Source organism: Lithobates pipiens, unplaced genomic scaffold (genome assembly GCF_037356315.1).
Source record: "Lithobates pipiens isolate NorthernLeopardFrog02 unplaced genomic scaffold, aLitPip1_a1.2 Scaffold_19, whole genome shotgun sequence".
In the NCBI taxonomy this organism is placed as follows: domain Eukaryota; kingdom Metazoa; phylum Chordata; class Amphibia; order Anura; family Ranidae; genus Lithobates; species Lithobates pipiens.
In genome coordinates, this window is record NW_027507764.1 from 470,125,363 (window position 1) to 470,151,312 (window position 25,950).

At 42.4% G+C, this 25,950-nt stretch overlaps 1 protein-coding gene across 5 annotated transcripts in view; it reads right to left on the minus strand.

Moving 5' to 3' along the window:
* TRPA1 (transient receptor potential cation channel subfamily A member 1) overlaps positions 1–25,950 on the minus strand; it is a 202,968-nt gene that overhangs the window by 44,925 nt on the left and 132,093 nt on the right. For all 5 annotated transcript variants that reach the window (XM_077492866.1, XM_077492869.1, XM_077492865.1 and 2 more), the window contains 5 exons: positions 21,989–22,103; positions 12,406–12,572; positions 6,689–6,779; positions 4,488–4,547; positions 4,292–4,390 (listed from right to left, as the gene is read on the minus strand). In XM_077492866.1, the coding sequence (XP_077348992.1) occupies positions 4,292–4,390; positions 4,488–4,547; positions 6,689–6,779; positions 12,406–12,572; positions 21,989–22,103 (532 nt within the window). The remainder of the gene's footprint in view (positions 1–4,291; positions 4,391–4,487; positions 4,548–6,688; positions 6,780–12,405; positions 12,573–21,988; positions 22,104–25,950) is intronic.

Genomic DNA, 25,950 nt, shown 5'->3' on the forward strand with positions numbered 1-25,950 from the left:
AGGTGAAAAAAAATCCAAACCATCATGGCCCTGTGTGAAAAAGTGATTGCCCCCTAAACCTAATAACTGGTTGGGCCACCCTTAGCAGCAACAACTGCAACCAAGCGTTTGTGATAACGTGCAATGAGGCTTTTACAGCGTCCTGGAGGAATTTTGTCCCACTCATCTTTGCAGAATTGTCCTAATTCAGTTACATTAGAGGGTTTTCGAGCATGAACGGCCTTTTTAAGGTCATATCACAACATCTCAATAGGATTCAGGTCAGGAGTTTGGCTAGGCCACTCCAAAGTCTTCATTTTGTTTTTCTTCAGCCATTCGGTGGTGGACTTGCTGGTGTGTTTAGGATCATTGTCCTGCTGCAGAACCCAAGTTCGTTTCAGCTTGAGTACACGAACAGATGGTCGGACATTCTCCTTCAGGATCTCTTGGTAGACAGCAGAATTCATAGTTCCTTTTATCACGGCAAGTCTTCCAGGTCCTGAAGCAGCAAAACAGCCCCAGACCATCACACTACCATCACCATATTTTACTGTTGGTATAATGTTCTTTTTCTGAAATGCAGTGTTCCTTCTACGCCAGATATACTTGGACACACACCTTCCAAAGAGTTCCACTTTTGTCTCATCGGTCCACAGAATGTTGTCCCAAAAGTCTTGGGGATCATCAAGATGTGTTGTGGAGAAATTGAGACGAGCTTTGATGTTCTTTTTGCTCAGCAGTGGTTTTCTCCTTGGAACTCTGCCATGCAGGCCATTTTTGCCCAGTCTTTTCCTGATGGTGGAGGCATGGACACTGACCTTAACTGAGGCAAGTGAGGCCTGCAGTTCCTTGGACGTTGTTGTGGGGTCTTTTGTGACCTCTTGGATGAGTTGTCGTTGCGCTCTTGGGGTAATTTTGGGCGGCCGGCCACTCCTGGGAAGGTTCACCACTGTTCCATGTCTTCGCCATTTGTGGATAATGGCTCTCACTGTGGTTCGCTGGATTCCCAAAGCTTTGGAAATGGCTTTATAACCCTTTCCAGACTGATAGATCTCAATTACTTTCTTTCTCAATTGTTCCTGAATTTCTTTGGGTCTCGGCATGATGTGTAGCTTTTAAGGATCTTCTGGTGGACCTTACTGTGTCAAGCAGCTCCTATTTAAGTGATGCCTTGATTGTGAACAGGTGTGGCAATAATCAGGCCTGGGTGTGGCTAGAGAAATTGAACTCAGGTGTGGACAACCACAGTTATAGTATGTTTTAACAAGGGGGGCAATCACTTTTTCACACAGGGCCATGATGGTTTGGATTTTTTTTCACCTTTAATAATAAACACCTTCATTTACAAATTGCATTTTGTGTTTACTTGTGTTGTCCTTGACTATTGTTTAAATTGGTTTGATGTTCCGAAACACTTAAGTGTGACAAACATGCAAAGGAACAGGAAATGAGGAAGGGGGCAAACACTTTTTCACATCACTGTATACAGGTGTGAGGGGGGTTTAGCAAATGAGGTGGTCGGTGTGTGGATTCGGTAGGATGGCCCGTGGGCAAGCCCTGGGGAATGTTGGTGGTCAGGCTCGGGGGGCTCAGACCTAAAGCTGTGTAAGGGGTCCAAACATTTCTGATGGCTGCTCTGATTGCATGACAAAATTTCCTTGCAGAAACTCTGCAAGTTCTGGTTCAGTTATGCTGTGCAATAGTCATCCAACCACAGGGGTCACTGTGGCTGAATTTTCATGCTGTGGACTTGCAGAACTCTTGCTGTAGACTCACCACTAGAGACTTGCCATGCAAATTTGCTACAATGTGGAAAAGTGGCAACTAGAACTTGTGCTTCAAGTGCATAACTTGCCAGAGAAAATGTGCAGCAGGTTAACAGACTTAAAATTCAACACTGCCACAAATTTGTGGCAAGTTATCCTTGCTATCTGGGTAGCCACTTCAGACGTGAAGGCTAAGGTCTAAGCTTAGTGCTGTGTTCAACTGAAAGATGTGTTTAACACTATAGAATACGCGCTATAAAAGTTGAAGAAAAATTCTGAAAGATATTATAACATTTCAATCTAGACTAACTACAACTGAACAGCACTGTACATAGATTAGAACATAAGAGCCATGTGAACTAATAAATCAATGCAACTAATGAAAAATAAATAACTGCATAAGTAACTAAATCATAAACCTAATTGATTTAGTAGGTACATAAACATAAACATATCTATGAGTTTAACAATATCACTAACTGCATATACAGTTGTTTTTTATAAGTAATAACATTTAAAAAATGCGATGCAGAAAGTTATGTTTAAAGACACTCCCATGAAAAAATCCCCTGCTTGCTCATACATTATGTGTCTATAGAAGGAACTGCTGTGAACATATACTTCGGTTTCCAGTACCTGTATTGATTCTGTGTCCATTGTTGGATCAGATTGCACAGCTTGTAATGGCTAATAGCATTCATGGTGCCACATATATGGGCAACAGGGAGACTTTGGAGATTATTGTAGGCCAGGAATAGATACTGAACATTACATCTAGATAGAAAAGCACCTAATGCAAATGCAGACAGGCTGCCTCTTTATTAATTAATTTTGTGTATTGACCTGCAGGTCTGTTGTAAGATATGATCATGGTTTGTTTTCAGCAAATCAAAGTATATTTTCATCCCTTTTATCCATTTGCATGCATTTTTCATCCTAAAAATTCACTAGACCTCTAATAATTAAGTTAACTTATGCAAAAGCTAGTGTTAACCCTAGATTACTATCACTCTGTCACTCTTTCTTCCACAAATGTTTGTCTTTAAAGTCACATTAAACTCAACCTATGTGCCTTCAATTGTTTCTAAAATATCAAGTATACCATGTTTTTTTGTTGTTGTTGTATGTCTAACAAGTCTCCTACCATTGTTTTCAGGCTTCTTTGTTGTCCCTATGCATGCTCCCTATCTCTTTGGTCTTTGTGTACTACAATTTCCCTAGAGCTGAATACATCTGTAGGTAGAGATGTGTTCTACAAACTAGCACTAGAGGAGGTCTGGAATTGCAGCCTGCACATTTCCCTTAAGACAGCTTTTCGTAAGAGGATGTGTGCATATCAGATAATAAACTACTATAGCATGATTTCAATTCATCTAAGAAATAAAGTCGTACTACATTTAATGGACTTAATGTATTAATGGAATAGAGACAGTTTGTGCAGCACTCATAATACTTGGATTATAAACTAATCAGTCATAACATTATGACTGCCCACCTAATATTGAGTTGGTTTCCCTTTTGCTGTCAAAACAGCCCTGACCCATTGAGGCATGGACTCCACTAGACCTCTGAAGGTATGCTGTGGTACCTGGAACCAAACCATCAGTAGCAGAATCTGTAAGTCCTTTAAGTTGTGAGTTGGGGCCTCCATGGAGTTACTCTCTCTTGGTATATTTCTATATCCAATCCTCCCCTCCTTTTCAACCGGACATGTTTTTCCATTACATTCCATAGATTCTCGATTGGATTGCGATCTGAAGAATTTGGATGCCAAGTCAACACCTCAAACTTCTTGATATGTTCCTCAAACCATTCTTGAACCATTTTTGCAGGGCTTATTATCCTGCTGAAAAAGGCCACTGCCATTAGGGAATACCATTTCCATGGATGAGGTGTACTTGGTCAGCAACAATGTTTATGTAGATGGTGTTACGTAACATCCACATAAATAGCGGGACCCAAGGTTTACCAGCAGAACATTGCCCAGAGCATCACACTTTCTCAGTCGGCTTGCCTTCTTCCCATTGTGCATCCTGGTGCTGTATCTTCCCCAGGTTAGCGACACACATGCACCCAGTCATCCACATAAGGTAAAAGAAAACATGATTCGTCAGACCAGGTCACCTTCTTCTATTGCTCTGTGGTCCAGTTCTGATGCTCGTATTCCCATTGTAGGCACTTTTGGTTGTAGACAGGGGTCAGTATTGGCACCCTGACCAGTCTATGGCTGTGCAGTCCTATAAACAAACTGCAGTGTCTATTTTCTCTGTTTTCAACACATTCATCTCAGGGACAGCATGTTTACTTGTTACCTAATATATCCCACCAACTTTGTGATGCCATTGTAATAAGATAATCAATGTTATCTACTTAACCTGTCACTGATCATAAAATGATGGCTGTTTGGTGTATATCTGATTGGTGTCTAGCCTTCTCTCCTGTACTGAGCACTCTTTTCCTAGTAGTTTTATACATCCAGATATCATGCTCAGAACCTGCGATGTAAATATATGTAATTTGCTATTATAATGTTCAACATATCTTACATTTAACGTGGTCAGAGGCTCATATACAATGCCTTTTGTCCTCTCGCTTGCCTTCTTGAAGTGCAGGGGACATTGTAGATATCGAAAGTTGTATTCAATCTAATAAAAAATAAATCATCACATTTCAATATTATTATAACTATCAAGGGATACGGATTGGTGTCATATACAGTACATATAGTATCATGTAACTCACAAAGAAATTTGGACTCTTCTTGTCCCCAGATGATTCAGTCATACATCTGTCTAAGAGAAACTGAAAGGTAAACAAATGAATAGAGTCCATTATTATTATTATACTGGGTTTATATAATGCCAACAGTTTGCGCAGCACTTTACAACATGAGGGCAGACAGTACAATTACAACACAGTTCAATACAGGAGGAATCAGAGGGCCCTGATCATTAGAGCTTACAATCTAGGAGAGAGGGCCAAGTAAAAAAAAGTAATAGTTGTGGGGGGATGAGCTGATGGAGAAAAAAAGTTCAGTTGTTAAGTGGGGGCAGAATAGGCTTCTCTGAGGATAGGGTTTTCAGGGATCATCTACAAATGGACAGAGTAGAAAATAGTCAGACTGGGGTAGGGATTTCCATAGGATGGAAGGATATATATATTTCAATAATATATACAGATATTATGTCATACTTTTGCCCAAACTATGCAGGATCATTTTATTACAGTAATTCTATAAACCATTAATGCCATCAGCCTAGAGCTGTGATATTTCTCACAGAAATGTTGTATACATTGGGACAGGAATATCTTCTAGTCCGAGGCTGTCTGAGCCTTAACTGCATTTGAACCCAACAAGCAGCACTTCAGAGGTTATAAACTTGCATTTGTCTGTAATGTCTAACGCAATACAAACATCTGTCCTTCCACATATGCATTGCACTATGCAGTGAAAATAGCTTAATATCCAACAGAACTTTTAGTTGAAATCATCTAAATATATTTCAAGTGCAATAAATAAAATTAATTATACAAAGTCTTATAGTTTGGTTTGTTTTAGAAAGCAGCCACAGCCTAAAGCCGTGTACACATGGGCCAAATGTCCAGAAACAATGGCAGGTTAAAAAAAAAAAAGTCTGACATTCGGCCCGTGTGTATGTTGGTCTACCCAACAGAAGCTGGCCATTTGTCTGGCTTCTGTCAGACATGCATGCTGGAAAACCAGCATTCAAACAACTCCCGAACAGCTCATCGGGGGAGTTCGCTGAACTAACCTTGCATAGTTAGTACAGCGGCTCTGACCGGACCTGTCAGTTTTTTTTTTCATGCAACCTGCTGGGTTGTACGAAAAAAAAAAAACTGTTCGTGTATACCCAGCTTTAGCAGAAAAGCTTGTTCTTGCCAGTATGTGGTCTCCCTGAAGAGGTCTGGCATAGACATGTGCACCGTCAATACATTTATTTAGTTTTGCTCCGTTCCGTATTAGCCGTTAATTCCTATTTCCTGTCTGAAATTTAATTTGAATTCATACGAAATAAGAATTTTCGTTAGGCTCATTAACTTTTCGTAACAATTTCGAAATACGTAAAAATTATTAATACTTAAAATTATTAATTTTCTCAATATGGCAGTCGTTGAATCATTATGCTCATTATGAGGGGTTCCCACCATCCCATCCCTGTGCTGTGCCCCTGCTGTGCTCATTATGAGGGGCTCTCACCATCCCTGTGCTGTGCTGACTTTCTGGGTTTGTGCCCCTGTGGAGCTCATTATGGGGGGCTCTCACCATCCCTGTGCTGTGCTGACTTCCTGGGTTTGTACCCCTACTGTGCTCAATATGAGGAGCTCCCGCCATTCCTGTGCTGTGTTGACTTCCTCCTGGGGCTGTATCCCTGCTGTGCTCATTATGAGGTGTTCCCACCATCCCTGTGCTGTGCTGACTTCCTGGGTTTTTAACTTCATCATAACAAATAATCGTAATTATTATAACAATAGTAAAACGATATTAACGAACATTCTTATTTTGTCCGATTCTGAATCTTCCATTGACTACCAGTACCAGTCTCCCACTCCCATATTAAAAAAGGTAATTTTCCCAACCCTCACTCAGCAGCAGAAGAAAACCTCTGATTGGTCAACAAAACACCAGTCATGTTTCCGTTGTAACGGAATTTGGACCCGAAATTCATCAACGAAATTTCGTATTTTGTATACAATTCGGAAGCATAGAAATTCGTATTTCAAATGCTTCCGAATATACTAATTTTCAGACCTGGTGAGTCATAGAAATAGCTCTCCAATCAGCAGGGAGCACAAGCGTTGCAGAATTGTAAAGCTATAGGTATAACTCACCAGGGGGCGTTTAGACATCTACAAAGAGATTATTACCACTGTCAAGCAATTTGTGTAAAGTTTTCAAAAATTTAAATACAAACAATACTTACTTTAAAGCTTTCTGGGAGGTGATAAACCATTTCAATTATAGGGCACTTGTAGTTAGAAGTTTCTGAAAATGTTACAAGTGCCTCCTCCCACCTGTAATATAATACATGAAAGTAGAGATCTTCATAAGAAGAAAATGAAAGATAATATAGTATTGCATGTTATAGACTTCAGTTTAGTAAACTCAGTTATAGGAACAATTAAATTCTAACTAATATATCAATTTTTTTAAAGGTTTCTTCAATTACTCTTTGCAGCCCTTTAGATCCCCTTACTGGTACACTTTCTGTTCAAATGTCACAGGGTTTTGGGGATCACACTTCTTAATATTCCGGTCTCCTTCAATCACCAAAGTTCAATACATTTATTTTTGGTGCTGAGAGTCTAGCACTGGCAATTTTTGACACAAAGCTCCAGCAACAAACAGCAACAAAGAGCTAGTATACATTCCCAGTGCTTCAATAATAAAGTATCTCCTACACAAAACCACACCCTAACACCTAACACTTTTGTACTTTAAATGTTACATGTGACTAGGGAAGAGCCAAACACCCCCCCCCCCCCCCAAAAGATTTGTTCAAACATGCGAACACTGTAAAGTCTATGGGACACAACATGAACAATCAAAAGTGCTAATTTTAAAGGCTTATATGCATGTTATTGCCATGGGGATATGTATCAATTCTAACAAAAGTTTTAAAAACTGATGTTTTTTAGGAGCAGTGATTCTAATAATTCTTATGCCGCGTACACACGAGCGGACTTTTCAACATCCAAAGTCCGAAGGACTGAGTCCGTCAGACTATCCGATCGTGTGTGGGCTGCAACGGACTTTTGACTCGCCAAAGTCCGAAGGACTTTAGAATATGGAACATGCTTCAAATTTTCCCGAAGGAACTCCGCCGGACCCGGTCCCCTTCGAAGACTCCGCTCGTGTGTATGCTACTCCGACGGACTAAAACCGACGCTAGGGCAGCTATTGGCTACTGGCTATGAACTTCCTTATTCGAGTCGGGTCGTACGTCATCACGTTCGAATCCGTCGGAGTTTAGTGTGATTGTGTGTGGCCAAGTCCGTTCGGCCGAAAAGTCTGTCAGAACTCCGTCGGAGTTCTGCTGGAACTCCTTTGGAAGTCTGTCGGACATAAGTCCGCTCGTGTGTACGGGGCTTTAAAGTGAAACAATAAAAAAGATATATTCCTTTAAATATTGTGCCTGGGGGGTCCCCTTAGTCTGCCTGTATAGTAGCGCATAAAGGGGGTGGGGTCATCCGTTTACATCACCAGATGGCCCCGCCCTCAGCTATATAATAGCTTTCAAAGCAAAAAGGCTTTTTTTTCTCGGTTCATCGGCATTGTGATCGAAGATGGATGGACATCGCGGGACATTTTTTTTTTTTTAATAAAGGACTTGTTCCAAACTGTCTACTTTCATTTTTACTTTTTTTGATACTTTTTTGGTGAATGTGTAGGGGTACAATATACCCAATACCCATTCACATAGTGCAGGAGGCAGCACAGGAGGGGGCAGGAGTGCACAGTACAGGGGTGGAAGGTGGGCACAGTATGTGGGCACAGTAGTGCATAGTACAGGCAGTAAGAAGGGCATAGTACAGGGGGGATGCAGTGTACAGTACAGGGGTCAGGAGGACACAGTATTGAGGATAGGAGGGCACAGTACAGGGGTCACTAGAGCACAGTATGGGGGGTAAAAGGACATGGTACAGGGAGGCAGGAGGTTACAGTACAAGGAGGTAAGAGGACACAGTAAGGAGGGCAGGAGGGCACAGTATAAGGGGCAGTAACGTATAATACATATATAGTCTCCTCAAGAGGAGAACTGAAGCTGCTGTCACAGATCTTACAGCAACTGTTCTGGCAAGCTGTCACTGTAAGTATAACATGTTTGTTATTTGTAAACAAAACAAAAAACAAGACTTTAATATCACTTTACGAAAGAATCCCTGCACCGGAGCATCTTACTACTGCTGCTGCTTGTGTGGGCAGGATGTGTACTTCTCTTATCCCTGCTGGCCCTCCTCTCTTATTCATCTCATGTGATCAGAACAGTACACATCCCACCCACACAAGCAGCAACAGTGGTAAAATGTTCAGCCTCAGGCATTCTTCCTTAACCCTTGCGTAGTGCTGGAAGGGCACCAGAAACTGCAGAAGGAAAGTAGTGGGGGAGATGTCATTCCGATTGTAGATTTAGCCCACTGGCATGCTGCTGCTGTACCCACAGCCCAGATTCCAGGACACTGCATGGGACACTGAAAATCCAGAATAGTTGGCAGGTATGATGTAATGCAAGATTATCATGGGACCCCATGCACCTGGAGCCCATGGGCAGTGCCCAGGGCTTCTCATGCATTAGGACATGCCATAAGAACTGGCCAAGAATCTGCTGTATCCAAAGGCTTTTTGAAGCCGCTGCAGCAATTTCCAAGACTCTCTAGGTACCTGTACTTCAAATCTGCAACAATATTATAATTTTTTTTATCTACAGTCTCCTTAATAACGAATTTTGTTCTATTACAGTCACCTCTAAAATCTAGCCTAACAGCCTAATGCTAATCTAACCCCTAAACTAAGTCTCAATCACTGTTAACATCTACATACTTATCCGAAATCTGCTCTGATAGCTCGCCTGCACCAAAAGTGCAGAACCTCAGTACCATAAGCATGCAACATAGAGGCCCTGGTACCAAAACACACTAACCTGCTAAAAGTGGGATCTCTTTTGGTCTTGTTCACTGGTGATTAGATCAAAAAGGGACACCCAGGTGAACAAAGGGTCCAAAAGCACACCTTCACTGGTTAATTAAAAGCCAGATTGCACGTAACCTTCTGGCAAAGTGAATTTTACTTAATTGTTTCAAACATGGAATCACGTGCAGGGGAATTTAAAAAAACAATATAAGAACTTCTTCACCAGACTAGACCTATGAAGCAAATTTTGCTTGAGTTCTCTTCACTGTACGTTAGAAGATTTGCCTCTATAAATAAGACTTTCCAAAAGGGGGACACCTCCCTCATTTGGTCAAAATAAATAACATCCTTAGGGCCGGTTCACACAGCGAGCCGCGGCGAGGCGTCTCCGACTTACCTCGCCGCGACTTGCGGGGAGCTCAGCGGCGACTTGCAGAGGACTTCTGCATAGAAGTCAATGCAAGTCGCCCCCGAAGTCGCCCCGAAGTAGTACAGGAACCTTTTTTCTGAGTCGGAGCGACTCGAGTCGCTCCTCTCAGAACGGTTCCATAGTACTGAATGGGGGCGACTTGCGGGAGCGAGGCGAGGCGAGCCGTGTCGCCTCGCCTCGCGTCGCAGTGTGAACCGGCCCTTACTGTCCACAGATTTATATCAGTCTTAGTTGTGTTCCTGCTATTTATACCAGTTTATCAATTTGTTCTGTTTAAATAAAAGTGCAGCACTAGGGCAAAAAGTGCAATTCATGCAAATCACACGTGATGTGCATTCATCCAAAAATGTTATAATAAAGTGCAATTGTGCAATACTTGATACAGTTTGAAATTAAATAAATCATAACATATGTGCAATGTAATATCAAAAGTGCAAACAATGTGCAAACAAAAATTCATATGCAGCTGATTTCCATCAGAAGGAGTCCCATGAAGAGGGGATGTATTGAAAATGATGATCAAATGTTTGGCAGCGTGATACTTATCACCACAAATAAAATTAAGGCTTACTGGAAAGCCAGCGACCCCCATTATTCAAGGTCACAAAGCATTTTGTTGGATCTGTGATCCACAGAAAATATGCCCTAATGTCTCTCCCCAGTAGCCTCAGAAGATACACACCAGGAACTTCACAGCTGATCAGGGCGTGGTGTTTTAGAAAAACCTCAGATCTGGAGTATATCGAGAAACAAAATACTCCACATAGTATAATATTGTCTCCTCTTTGCAGTTTATTAGCAGCAATGCATATACACAGGATAGCAAAAGTTCAAGCTGAGAGCGTTTCTCAATCCAAACACTTCCTTAAAATCTACCTAAAATCCAGACAACAATCGCATATGCACAGTAGCATGTGTACATGTCCTTCCCGAGGATTAAATTACATCATCACTGATGGTCAAATGATGATATAATTTATGACGAAACAATCCTCGGTACGTATATGTACACACTCTACTGCGCGTATACAATCGCTGTCTGGAATTAAAACTGGTTCCCGACCAGCGCACACCGATGTATGTCGGCAGAATGGGACGGGCAGGCAAATAGGCGTACCTGTACGTCCCTTTAAATTTGCCGCCCTGCCATCACGAGCCCCCCGCCAGTCGGGGGCCCCTGTGAGTCCGGTCGATGTCCGCCATAATGTCGCAGTCACAATAAAAAAAATAAAATAAAAAGTAAATCGCTGATCACCGCTATTACTAGTAAAAAAAAAAAAAATTATTAATAAAAATGCCATAAAACTATCCCTATTTTGTAAACGCTATAACTTTTGCGCAAACAAATCAATAATCGCTTATTGCGATTTTTTTACCAAAAATATGTAGAAGAATACACATTGGCCTAAACTGAGGGAAAAAATGTTTTTTTATATATTTTTGGGGAATATTTATTATAACAAAAAGTAAAAAATAATGCGTTTTTTTCAAAATTGTCGCTCTATTTTTGTTTATAGCGCAAAAAATAAAAACCGCAGGGGTGATCAAATACCACCAAAAGAAAGCTCTATTTTTGGGGAAAAAAAGGACATCAATTTTGTTTGGGAGCCACGTCGCATGACCACGCAATTGTCAGTTAAAGCGACGCAGTGCCGAATCGCAAAAAGTGGTCTGGTCTTTGACCAGCAAAATGGTCAGGTCTGTAAGTGGTTAAAGAAAGTTTTAAGGAACTGTTTTGATTGTTTGGATTGAGACATGCTCTCAGCTTGAACTTTTGCTACCTGTGTATATGCACTGCTGCTAATAAACTGCAAAGGAGACAATATTATACTATGTGGAGCATTTTGTCTTTCCATACTCTAGCTCTGAGGTGTTTCTAAAACACCACGCCATGATCAGCTGTGAAGTTCCTTCCTGGTGTGTATCTTCTGAGGCTACTGGGGGAGAGACGTCAGGATATCTTTTCTGTGGATCACAGATCCAACAAAGCGCTTTATGACCTCCTTGAATAAGGGGAGTATCTGGCTTTCTGGTAAGCCTTCATTTTATTTGTGGTGATGGGTATCACACTGCCAAGCATTTGATCATTATTTTCAATACACCCCCTCTTCATGGGATTCCTTCTGATGAAAATCAAGTTCATATTAACTTTTCTTTTTCTTTTTGTTTGCACATTGTTTCCACGTATTTCATGATTTATTTCATTTCAAGCTGAATCAATTATTGCACAATTGCACTTTATTATACCATTTTTGGATGTATGCACATCACATGTGTTGTGTGATTCGCATGAATTGCACTTTTGCCCTAGTACTGCACTTTTATTTAAACATTTTTCTTTGTGCCTTATATCTGGGTTAGAGTGCTCAGCTGCTGGCTATTTTATGTATTAAGTGCAGATATCTCTTCATACTTGTTCACGTTTTATCAATTTGTTCTAGCTATTTATATTAGTTAGTTGTGTGTTGTATTATTCATTTTTCAAAGAAAAGGTTATGTAGCATACATTTTATTAATATTGTGACAGTGGACTATGTACCCCTGTTTCCAAATACAATATAGTTTCCTTTTTTCCTTACCTTTCACTCTGGATTATAGCATATACAACATCCTTCTTCCCGCCACGTATAGCCTCATGAATGAAGGATGCATCGTTTGCATTTAGAGTGATGGCTGCCCCACTTTCAAGCAATAGGGCAACTCCTTTGGCATGTCCTTCTTTAGCAGCCAGGTGAAGTGCAGTGTTCTAAAATAAAGAATGTATAATGTTAGTAACCTATTCTCCCTTTTTCTGGCTTCTGCAAAAAGGTGGTAGATTAATGATGTGCATTAAACCATAGCAATACATCATTCACTGATCTGACTACAATAAACAATAATTTGCACATAATCGTTAGATTTTAGGCTATGCTTATTAAACATTCAGGTATAAATTGCAGTCTGGTTTTCCAATTACATGATAACAGCTGGGTGTCATCATTTATTACCATTATCAATTTATGTTGAGGAAGACCTGGATGTAGCAAGCCATTTAAACAATTACGTCTGTTCAGTCTTTTCAGAACCATACTGGTTCTACTACTGATGGTTCATTTTTAGGATTTCTGGAGACAAAGGTAGCAGGGCAGCTGGCTTGGTTAAAGCTTAATAAAGCAATGAGCCCTGATAGTATTCATCCTAGAGTTGCAAGTGACCTTTGAGATATAGGTGTGGGACTATAAACAGATCTGTTTAATCAATCTCTACTAACATGACTGGCAGACAGCTAATACTGTACCTATCCACAAGAAGTGCAGTAAGGTAGAAGCTGGCAATTACAGGGTAGTGATTTTTAACATAAATTATAGTCAAGTTAATGGAAACTCCTGAAAAGAAGGATCATTGATCACTTAAAAATACACAACTTGCTGGACCCAAAGCAGCATGGCTTTACTGAGGGCAGATTATGTCAGACTATTCTGATTGAATTTTTTGACTACATTACCAATGTTTTGGACCAGGGTGATGTTGTGGACATAGCATATCTTGATTTCAGCAAAGCATTTGATACAGTTTCACATAATGATCTAATACAAAAGTTGTACAAGCCAGGACATAAAGCGGCGCTCCACCCTGAAATGGAACTTCCGCTCATCGGAACCCTCCCCCCCTCCAGCGCCACAATTGGCACCTTTCAGGGGGGAGGGGAGTGCAGATATCTGTACAGTACAGGTATTTGCACCCACTTCCGGCATAGATATCCGCAGAATCTGCAGATATTTACGCCACTTCTTACGGGTCCCCCGCTGTCCGCTGGGAAACACGCGGATCCCAGAGACAGCAGGGACCATCCTTATTGCGCAGCGCGACTCGCGCATGCGCAGTAGGGAACCGGGAAGTGAAGCCGCAAGGCTCCACTTCCTGATTCCCATACCCAAGATGGCTGCGGCAGCACCCGAGAGACGATCAAGAGATCGGCTGCGATTGCCGACATCGCGGGCACGCTGAGCGGGTAAGTGTCCTTATTGTAAAAGTCAGCAGCTGCAGTATTTGTAGCCACTGACTTTAAAAAAAAAAAAATGGCAGAACTCCCACTTTAACCATTCGGTGGTTCAGTGGACATGCAGTTGGCTAAGGGATAGATACCAGAGCGTGGTTGTAAATGGGGTTCACTCAGAACAGAGACCAGTCACTAGCAATGCTGTATCCTGGCCTAGGCTGACAAGGCCCAGGCCTAGGGCTGCACTTTTCAGGGGGGCAGCATTGAAAGAGTCCCCGCCGGCTCTACACTGTTAGAGTAGCGCCAGTCTTATGGGGTGGACTGGGCTGAGAGACAAATTAGTCTAGCGCCCACATAAAGCGGCTGCACTGCTTCGGGCAGCCGGCATTCAGCAACTGTGGGGGAGGGGGGCACTGCTTGTAATTTTGACTGTCCTATCATCATGGACCACAAACCTTCCTCACTGTGCTAATTGTTTGCTGCTGCACCATTGGCATGGTTATATCTTCTTAGTCCTCGCCGTAAAATTATCAGAAATTTGTGCTTAAAGTAGCACTATAGGCAACAGTTTTCATTTTGGATAGAATAAGGGAGGATTATAGCCCTGTTTGTTTTTTACCATCCCTGTCCCATTGCAGAGAATTTCCCTTCACTTCCTGCCCCATAGCCAAACAGGAAATGAGAGGAAATCTATGAAAATGAAGGGAATCCATTGCCCCCCCACAGGCCCTCAGAACTAGTGTCCCCACTCGAAATTCCAGGGCAGGTCTTAAACAGCAAGGTGCATGGCCTTGACAGGAAGGAGTGAGTCATATTTAAATTAGGAGATACACAAGTTTAGTCAGGCCTAGGGCAGCACAAAACTTAAATACACTACTGGTCACTAGTAGGGTACCACAAGGCTTTGTACTGGGTCCTGTTCTATTTACTCTCTATGTAAGTGATATAACTAAAGGTTTGTTGGGCAAGGTATGTCTTTTTGCTGATGACACAAAGGTTTGTAATAGGGTTGATATCCCTGGAGGTGTCTGTAACATGGAACATGATTTGACATTGCTGGAAGATTGGTCAAGCAGTGGAAACTGCAGTTAAATGTTTCTAAATTTAAAACAATGCACCTAGAGAAAAAGAATCCCCTGATAGAGTACAACATTGGCGAGGCGCATGTGTGGAGTTTCCCAAGATGGCCGCTTAGACACGGAGCTCCACACCATTCCGGCCCTTTGAACCCCGCTGCAGCTAGCAGAGCCCTCAGATTGAGCCTGCTCCACCGCCGATCGCCCGGGGACACCCCCAGGTATAACCAGATGTCAGGGTGCTCCTGCCAGAAGGGATCTCACCAGACAGCTGGAATTGGCACTGCAGCAGCCTAGTTGGTCCAAGATGGTGGCCGCAGCTACATGAGGCACAGACCATGGGACAGAGGAATACATTGCGGATCAGGACGAGGTCCAAGCACTTGTCTCTACACAGGGGAATGCTATGGTAGGTACACCTCAGTTGCCCTGCTTCAACTGAATCCCTAATAGGCAGATCTATGGGAGACTTCCTCCTAACCCCCATGAGTGACTTGCTGGCCACCCCAGATAACTGACATTGAGCACCACACATCCCCTCACTCCCCTGCTAACCTGCCGGCTATGATGGCGGCTTTTTCAACCATGCTATCCAGGGGACTTGCACAAACGGCAGCACAAATTACCTCTGCTATACACACTGATCTTCAGCATTTAGGGGGCACAAATTGAACATATTGAGAAGAAAACTGATCAGTCAGCAGCCAGAATCAACCAAAACACAGCCAGAATCTAAGATATTCAGGACAAACTTGAAATGGCTCTATTTTCCCAGAATCTGTAAAATATGTTCAATCGGCTGTCCGCACCCTCCTCAAGAACTTCTTTCCGGACATCCCGGAGCACAGGTTGGAACTAGACAAGGCACATGAGTCCTACAACCTGTTAGGAAAGATGGCCTCCCCAGGGACATTATTGTCAAGCCTCACTTCTACACAGTGAAAGAAGAGGGGATGAAGTCTGCATGGCCAACCAACAAGCTCTCAGTTCAAGACCACCAAATACAGATATGTGCTGATCTTTCTTCCTTCACTGTCCAAAAATGACAATCTCTGAAACCTTTGCTGCAGATCCTAACGTAAAAAGAAATCACCTACAGATGGGTCTTCCCCTTTCACCTAAATTTCTCCCACCAGAATAAGCCCTATGGGTTTTCTTCCTTTGCTGAAGGCGAATGTTTGCTGATCCACCTGGGACTAATCACTCAAGGGATAAAATCACCGACCACCAGCAGAGGACCCCCTTCTGCCAACCGTCCATGTCCACCCAGTCCTCTAACAGCTGTCTGGCAGAAGCAGCAGTCCAAAAGGTCTAAGGACTCTCGCCCTCCATAATGGACCGATCAATAACACTGGAAGTTCTGTTCTACTCAGCTCCCATCGGAACTGCCCTTTTGAAACTTAGCAGATTCCATCCGAATCTACTGAAATGTTCACTCTAACCCCCACCAGGGAGGCCAGTTTACTATTTAATAGTTTATGGACAACTTTACCCTTTTCCAGTTTTACTGTTTTTTTTTTTTTCTTTAAAAAAAAGTTATGTTTTCCCTGGTTCTTTTCAATGCGGCGTAGATCAACCAAATGCTGCAATGTTTTGAAATGTATTAATCTCTCTAAGCCCTTGTACACACGGTCGGAGATTCCGTTAGAATGTTTCCTATCGGACCGATTTGTCGGATATTCCGACTGTGTGTGGTCTGCATCGGACTGTTTCCGTCGGAATATCCGACGGACCAATTTTTACAACTTGCCCGTAAAATTTTCAGACAAAATGCTCCGATCGGACATACTCCGATCATGTGTAGCCTACTCCAACGGACAAGGTGCCACCCATGCTCAGATAAAATTCCTAGACCAAAGCTATTGGCTACTAGCCTGAACGTAGTCCCGTCCTAACGAAATAACGTCATCACGTTATGTACAATCGGATTTTCCAACAATTTAGACCGACCGTGTGTATGCAACATCACTTCCGGACCTCTCCTGGGATTAATCCATCGGAATTACTCCGACGCATTTGGTTGTCGAAATCTCCGACCGTGTGTACAAGGGCTAAGAAAACCTTTTAAGCTGACCGAGTAGTAAAGGTGGGCATTCTCAGCTGTTTTATGGAGACAAACTGACTTCCTCAGGGTGAGGGAGAAACTCCACATCCTGGACCCAGAGGAAGAAGGGGACAGCCCCTTCCCCTCTCGATTTGTACAATTAAATATTCTTTTAAAAATTGACTTAATCACATCTATGTCTTCTATTCCTCTTTCTTCTCCCTCTATCCCTCTCTCTTCATCCAAGTTTCACCAGAACCATGACATGGAGAGTTTCCGGCCGCAACTCACAAGCTCGAGAACCCAGGAACCTCGTGGACATATTGCCATCCTAGGTTGTCTTTCAGCTTGAGGTAAGCTACTGATTAACTTGGAGAATCTCCAATTCTCTGATCCATGTATAATTCCTCACCCACGTTATGTAAGCTACTGATTCTCTCCCACAATGCCCAGGTCCTGGGCTCCCAAATAAAATGGAGGAAACTGCTCCAACAGTACCACACTTTGAAGGCAGACATAATATTCCTCCACTTCCCTTCCTCCTTTAACCCACCTTTCCTCCACCAAAATTTCCCCCACTTCTACTTAGCTAACGCTGAAAACAAAACTAGATGGGTAGCGATAGGCTTCTCAAAAAAACTCAACTTCTCAACGTCTAAAGTTATTAGGGACCCAGAGGGCCGATACTTGCTGACCAAGGGAACCAGAGATGGGGGGTCTTATACTTCTATCTCATATTGTGCCCCCAACAAGGGTCAAGGAAAATTCTTTGAATCCATGCTATTAAAACTACGACTATTATTTAAGGGAATGGTCGTGTTGGGGCAGAGACTCAAACTTGCCATTTGATCTCTCCTTAGATAAATCCAGAGCAAAGAAACCTATAAATAGACATCCCTCCAGACAAAGTCTCAAAATAGCTCATCAACTAAACACTTTGGGCGTAGTGGATATATGAAGAGAACTCAACCCACGTGCGAAAGACTACACTCACTATTCTGTCCCGCACCAGACCTATGCTAGGATAGACCACATCTTCTTACCAGTCTTTGCAATCCCTCTTGCCATGACATCCCAAATTAAGGACACTTCCCTATCGGACCACTCTATCATGTCATATCATGTCACTGACAATAGGGTGCCCTTTAGGGGTAGAGACCCTACAAATGGCATCTCAATGAAGCAACCCAGTATACTGCACTATACTTGAGAAATCCCTGCAGGAATTCTGCAAAGACAATGACAATGGCTCAGTTTCCCTCTCGACACTTTGGGGCGGCCCATAAGACGGTAATGAGGGGGAAACATATCCAGCTAGCCTCTAAATTAAAGCACGAAAGAAGAGCGAACATTCAAAAATTAACAGAGGAATTCCTCTCCAGAAGCAAATCACATAAATGCAACCCTACGTCGGATTCTCTATCCAAATTGGAGATAACTCGGGTGAAACTCAATCTAGCCCTGACCACTTCAGCAGAAAAACATCTCCGATCGACGGGAGCTAAGTTTTATTACCAATCAAACAAAATAGGTGCCAAACTAGTGACAAAATTGAACCCTAAAACACTCACCTTGTCTTTGCATAAAATTCAGACAGCCTCGGGCAACCTGACACAAAACCCTATCCGCATTATGAAATCCTTCCAAGACTTCTATTTCAAACTGTACACGAACGATTTACCTCCCACCATTAACAAAATAGACATCTTTCTCTTAGTCTTACTCCTTCCTAATATTATAGAAAGCCATAGGAATGGACTAACCATTCTCCTCAGAAGAGGTCGTGGAGGTAATAAAATCGCTCAAACAGGGCTCAGCTCCGGGCCCAGACGTTTTTTTCAGGTGGCTATTAGAAAAATTTTGGACCCTCTTTGGCCCCCTACATGTCATGTTTTTTTAACTCCCTATGGAATGGAGCCCCCCTGGACAAAGACTTAAACACAGCTTTTATATCAGTAATATCTAAACCTGGGAAAGATACTAGCGAGGTCAGGAATTATCATCCGATCTCCCTTATAAATAATGACATCAAAATAATGGCGAAAATCCTAGCAACCAGAATGTCTAGCTTCATTGTGAATTATATACACAAGGACCAGATGCGCTTCATACCGGGGAGGCAGGGCCCTGATCAGGTTAGAAGGGCCATAGATATTATTTCCTTACTGAAATCTCACTGGGATGGAGGTACTCCCCAAAATGGCATGCTGATCTCAATTGAACTGCAGAAAGCTTTTGACTCTGTCACTTGGCCTTACCTATTCAAGATATTGGGATGATGGGGTTTCGGTCCTAATTTCAGAGGAATTATCTACTCTCTATATTCTACCTCCACAGCACAAGTCAGGCTTATGGGTCACTACTCCAAAAGCTTTAACATCCAGAAAGGCACTAGGCAGGGATGCCCCCTATCGCATCATCTTTGCAATTGCCATAGCTATCGCATCAAACTCAGATATTAAGGGGGTTACCTGTGACACCCAAGAACACAAATGTGTGTTATTCGCTGACGATATGTTACTCTTCATAATGTCCCCATTGATCTCCAATCCTATTCTGCTCAAAACTCTCCAAGAATTTGGTACTATCTCCAGGCTCAAAATAAATCCTTCAAAATCACTTGCGTTAAATATATCAATCCCTAAAACTTTACTAAATCAATTGAAACACAACCTCTCCTTTACCTGGGCCTCAAAATCAATAACATATTTAGGAATCACACACCCGGATAATGTAATCAAACTTTATGCATCTAACTATCCCCAGATGTTCTTGACTTGAGGAGGACCTTAAGACTTGGTTGAGGTGTGGTCTGTCCTGGCCTGGTAGGATAAAAGCAGTAAAGATGGCGTTGATGTCCTGTATTCTTTAGCTTTTACGCTCCCTTTTCCTGTACAAAAAAAGGTGATTTCCAAATTTCAATATAAAATAGTGGGCTTTGTCTGGGGGAAGAAGGGTCACCACTGCTCTAGAGATACTCTTTTCAGGCTCAAGAACCAAGGTGGGCTGGGAACGTCTTCATTGCCCTCCCTAGAACCATCCCTCTATACTTCAATCCCTGGATCATTGAGATTTTCTCGCATTTTTTCTTTGAGGATGCTCCAGTGCATCTATTTTGACAAATATAACAGATAACACTCTGCTCATTTTAAGCATATAGTGTTGAATGTACATTCCGTATGCATATGTCCTTTCTGATTTTCCCTATTGGCCCTAATTCTGAACTAATATCTGTATTGTTATTTTATGTACCTTTGTTACAAAATTCTCAATAAACGCATTGAAACAGAGAGAGTACAACATTAGGGGTGCAGTATTAGCCAGAATACAGAATAAAACTATTTGGGGGTGCTTATTTTAGATGATTTCAAAATGAGCAAACAGTGTGACCAGGCAGTGGGAAACATGAATAGAATTCTAGGATGCATCACTAGAGGGGTCACCAGCAGGAGGAAGGAGGCTCTGATTTCCCTATATAAATATTTAGTAAATCTTTAGGAAGACCTCATTATTTACTGTGTCCAGGTCTGGGGTAGAAAAAATGGTGACGGGTGTGGGGGATAAAACATATTAGGAGAGACTTCAGGAACTTAATATGTACAGTCTGGAGGAAAGAAGGGAAAGGGGAGAAATGATTGAAACTTTTAAATGCATGATAGATAGATAGATAGATAGATAAATATTGGTGTGTTTAGATATGAGATTTAGATATATGATTTAAAATACCACCAGCTATCTAATTAAAATTGGGTGTGAAATCTATTTCACACTTGAATCAGCAGCTGCATGTAAGTATTACAAACAACATTCATTTAAATACATTTTGAGGATATTTTATACTTCAGTAATTTAATATTAAATTTATTTTTATTTGTAAGACACAGTTATAGTAAACCTGACTGAAATATTGCATACAGCTCATCTCCATATGGTTTTATTCTATATGTAAACTCAAAGATCTTAATCAGTGGAAGATTGGGGTTTTTATCTCTCTACAGTGCCACAAGGGTCTTGGCATTGCAAGTGGGACACCCTATGTCCTAAGCTACTGGTCTACCCATTGGATGGTAACAAGTGTGGAGCCTTAAAGTTCCTACTAATCATATACCCTCCATTTTATTTGAGTAGAGGACACTGAACATTCTTTATAGTGGAGATTACATAGCCACATAAGAAAAGCATACAAACTCCATGTACACTAAATGGTGTTCCTGGTGGATACTGAACTCAGGAGACCCAAAAGTTTTACGTTTACAGTTCTAGCTATCATCAGGAGCATATCTACCACGAGGCAAACAAGGAGCTTGTCTTGGGCGGCTTTTTTCAAGGGGGCAGCGTTACTCCCAGGCAGAAGGGCAGAGGCAGCTCTTTAACCACTTCTCGTCCTTTCGGTGGTTGTACCGGGGCGATGAACCGGCAGTCCGCCCTATTGTAATAGCTCCTCTCCTGTGGCTCTCCAGTCCCACCAGAAGACCCAAACAACCAGCCTCGGAAACTATCGGCACCAGTTTTTAAAAATCTAAAGCACTCAAAACACAGATCTTGGTGTATTGAATGCTTTTAAGTGCAGGGAGAGATTTGGGGTTTTATAAACCCCAGAACTCTCCATAAAGAGCACCTGTCACATACCCATTGCTGTCACAAGGATGTTTACATTCCTTGTGACAGCAATAAACGTGGCAAAAAATAAAGCAACAGTGTAAAATAAATAAACAATAATAAAAAAAAAGGTTAAAGTGCCTGTGTCCTCCCATGCTCATGCGCAAAGGTGAATGCACGTTATTTGCGTCTTGCACACACGCAAAAAACAATCGTCCCACACATGTGAGGTATATATGGCACTTGGACGAATTATATGTCAGGGTCTGATGAGGAAGTTGCAGCTCTTCACTGTGAATGGCTGCAGCTTTCCCATCAGACCCTGAGACAGGAACGGTATAACACGGCTGGGGTGGGACAAATTTAGATGGGGTGGCGCCTGATTTTAGTGTAGCTTAGGGCACCACAAAACCAAATTACACCACTGGCTATCATTGCATTGTTAGTGCATGTTTCAAATTTACCTTTTCTTTGTCTGGTTTATCAATGAGAGACATAGACGTATCCAAAAGTGTCTTGATTGTTCGTGTGTAGCCTCCATGTGCTGCATAGTGCAGAGCTGCCCATCCACGATAGTCACTGAGCCACAAAGAAGACATCAGAGTAATGAATATAAAATATTCAATGGTAAAGTTGATGTAAACTCTAATTAAATTGCATTTATTTTTCTGAAGCACTGTGTATCATAAACAACTAAAAATGAATGAAGCTTAAAATGAACTTGAAACTTTTCCAAAACAGAAGCTGCAATTCAGAATTGAAAGTGTATCTTGCATTCCAAGTGAGTCCTGCTTATTTAGAGCAGATCCCCTATCCTATTGGTTAAACGTTGCATTAAAGTGATACTAACGTCTCCTTTTTTTTCTTTAAAAAAATAAACATATTATACTTACCTACTCTGTGAAAAGGTTTTGCACAGAGCAGCCCAGATCTTCCTCTTCTCGGGTCCCTCTTTGGCTCTCCTGGCCCATACCTCCTGTCAAGTGCTCCCACAGCAAGCAACTTGCTATGGGGGAACTCGAGGCAAGCAGCAGTTCTGTGTATCCATTCAGACACAGAGCCATGGTTCAGCCATGGCCCCCTCTCTCCTGATTGGTTAACTGACTTTGATTCACAGCAGCGGGAGCCAATAGCACCGCTGCTGTGTCTCCGCTAATCAGGAGGGAGAGTCCCGGATGGCCAAGGCACTCGTGCCCATCGCTGGATAGAGATAGGGCTCAGGTAAGCATTAGGGAGGATGAGGGGGGCTGCTACACGCAGAAGGTTTTTTATCTTAATGTATAGAATGCCTTAAGATAAAAAAAAAAACCTTCTGCCCTTACAATCACTTTAAACTACAAAAAAAAGAAAATTGGAAAACGTAAATAATATACTAACCTTTCCCCCAGCTTCTGTACTATGGGGTTGGTGTCACTTTCCTACCAACAAGATCCCTGGGAATTTTGAGTAGCCCAAAGCTTGTGAAAATGCTTTGCAAAACAGTGCATTATCGTCTTCCCATGAGGTCTGGGCTACTCAAAAATCTCCAAAATCTTTCCAGAAGGATGGTTATGTCACATTTGCCCTGCCATTGTGGGCAGAAGTATAAACAGAAAAAATGGCGCTTGTGACATACAAAATCAAGGTTAAGTGAAATAGCAGCCCCACTAACGCGGACTTTGCATTAAAATCTCAAGGTTTGCTTATTTAGCATGCTCCCACCTCTCACTAAAACAATGCATTAGACTGATAAAAATGAGATAATATACTTATTTTTCCCATGGCTTCTGCCCACAAGTATAAGGAAAAGATTGTGCTGCGCTTGAATACATAAATACATAAAGTGAATAAATAAATGACTAAAATGAATTAAACCAAATGAGTTCAGTCCATGTATCTCTTCAATATGGAACCAGTGTAGAGTTTTGTATTGGTAAACAGGTGCAAAAGGTCTTGTTCACTCAGTTCCTCCACATTGTGAAAAGACCACCACCATAAGTTTAGATGTACTCTTACCAGAGAGTGTTGACCCCCAAAACTTCCGGGGGACCCCAGAACTTTCTGAGCGCCCCGTAAGAAGTCCTTCTGCGCTGAAACCGGTCTGGTTAAAGCACCGTTTTCATCGTGTTATCGTGTTTTGGATTGAGCTAACGTTTGCTCTTGCTGTGGAAGATTTTTCGCTTTTAATGAAATGGCATGTCAGTGCATTACTTAAATAAAGCCCAACTTTAAAGGGTTACTAAACCCTTGTGTTTTTTCTTTTTTGATAACAAACATGTCATACCTCCACTGTGCAGTTAGTTTTGCAAAGAGTGGCCCCAATCCCCCTCTTCTGGGGTCCCTCAATGGCGCTCCTGGCTCCTCCCTGCATCGGGAAACCACCTAGGAGAATCTCTCTACTTGGGGGTTACCGTGTGAGCATGCTCCCGAGTCCAGATTTTGTGTCCATAGACACAGAAATCTGGACTCGGCCCCGCCCCCTGGAGCTGCATCATTGGATTTGATTGACAGCAGCGGGAACCAATGGCTGCACTGCTATAAATCTGTCCATTCAGGACACGAGACACCAGCTAGAGCTGGTATGCTCGTTCCCGGCCAGAGAAAGACAAGGTTGAGGTAAGTATAAGGGGGACACTGGGGAGCTGGTACATGACAGGAGGTTTTTCACCTTAATACATAGAATGCATTAAGGTGAAAACCCATGAGCGTTTACGACCCTCTTTAAGGAGTTAATACTATCATGACATGTATCTCTTTGCTGATATATAAAAGTTTTTGTGTTATCATTCATATGCTCTGAAAAATGGCCAAGAAATCATAAATTCTGCCAGGGTATGTAAATTTATGAGCACAACTGTATAATACAGTGCAGTCAGTGTAGTGTATATAACGCAGTGCAGAGTATATATCGCAGTCAATGTAGTGTATATAATGCAGTGCAGAGTATATAGTGCAGTCAGTGTAGTGTATATAATACAGTGCAGAGTATATAGTGCAGTCAGTGTAGTATATATAACACAGTATATAACACAGTGCAGAGTATATAGTGCAATCAGTGTCATATATACTACAGTGCAGAGTGTATATAATGCAGTCAGTGTAGTGTATATAACGCGTATATAGTGCAGTGCAGAGTATACCATACAGTGTATTGAAGTGGTTAAGGGGAACCCTATGACAGAATTAATAAAAAAAGGTCATGGGGTCCCCCCAAAATCCATTCCAAGGCCCTTTGGGTCTGGTATAGACTTTAAGGGGGAACTCCACGCCCAAAAATATTTTTTTCTTTTTTTTATAAAGGAATTATCAAACTGTGTTTTTTACTTTTTTGACACTTTTTTTGGTGAAGGGGTAGGGGTACAATGTACCCGATACACATTCCCATGGGGAGGGCAGGATCTGGGGGCCCCCTTGTTAAAGGGGCTTCCAGATTTCGATAAGTGCCCCACTCGCAGACCCCGACAACCACTGGCCAGGGTTGTTGGGAAGAGGCCCTTGTCCCCATCAACATGGGGACAAGGTGCTTTGGGGGGCACCTCCCCATGTTGAGGGCAAGTGGCCTGGTATGGACTGGAGGGGGACCCCACGCCATTTTTTGCCCCATTTTTTTCCATCTATATTGCCAGGAGTAGGCAATACATTACAGCCGCGAGCAAGTTTAATCCTTTCATGACTAAGCCTATTTCTGACATTTGGTGTTTACAAGTTAAAATCCGTATTTTTTGCTAGAAAATTACTTAGAACCCCCAAATATTATATATATATTTTTGGCAGAGAATCTAGAGAATAAAATGACGATTGTTGCAATCTCACATGTGTGATTTGAACACCGTTTACATACCGTATATACTCGAGTATAGGCCGACCCGAATATAAGCCGAGGCCCCCAATTTACCCCCAAAAAACTGGAAAACTTATTGACTCGTGTATAAGCCGAGGGTGAGACATGGCTGTCCATCCCTGTGTGTCCGTCCATCCCTGTGTGTGTGTCCGTCCATCCATCCCTGTGTGTGTGTCCATCCATCCATCCATCCATCCATCCCTGTGTGTGTGTCCGTCCATCCATCCCTGTGTGTGTATCCATCCATCCATCCATCCCTGTGTGTGTGTGTGTGTGTGTGTATTCATCCATCCATCCATCCCTGTGTGTGTGTGTGTGTGTATCCATCCATCCATCCATCCATCCCTGTGTGTGTGTGTGTGTGTGTGTGTGTGTGTGTGTGTGTGTGTGTGTGTGTGTGTGTCCGTGCAGCCTTGTGTGTGTGTCCAGCCTACCTGTGTCCCAAGCCTCCGTCCCGAGCCGCCGTCGTCCCGAGCCTCCTCCGTCCCGTGCCTCCTCCGTCCCGTGCCTCCTCCGTCCCGTGTCGTGCCGATGGATCGCCGCTCCAGGATCGCCGCTCTTCTCGGCGGCCATTCTACAATTCAAAAGCCGCGCCTCCGCCTCCGC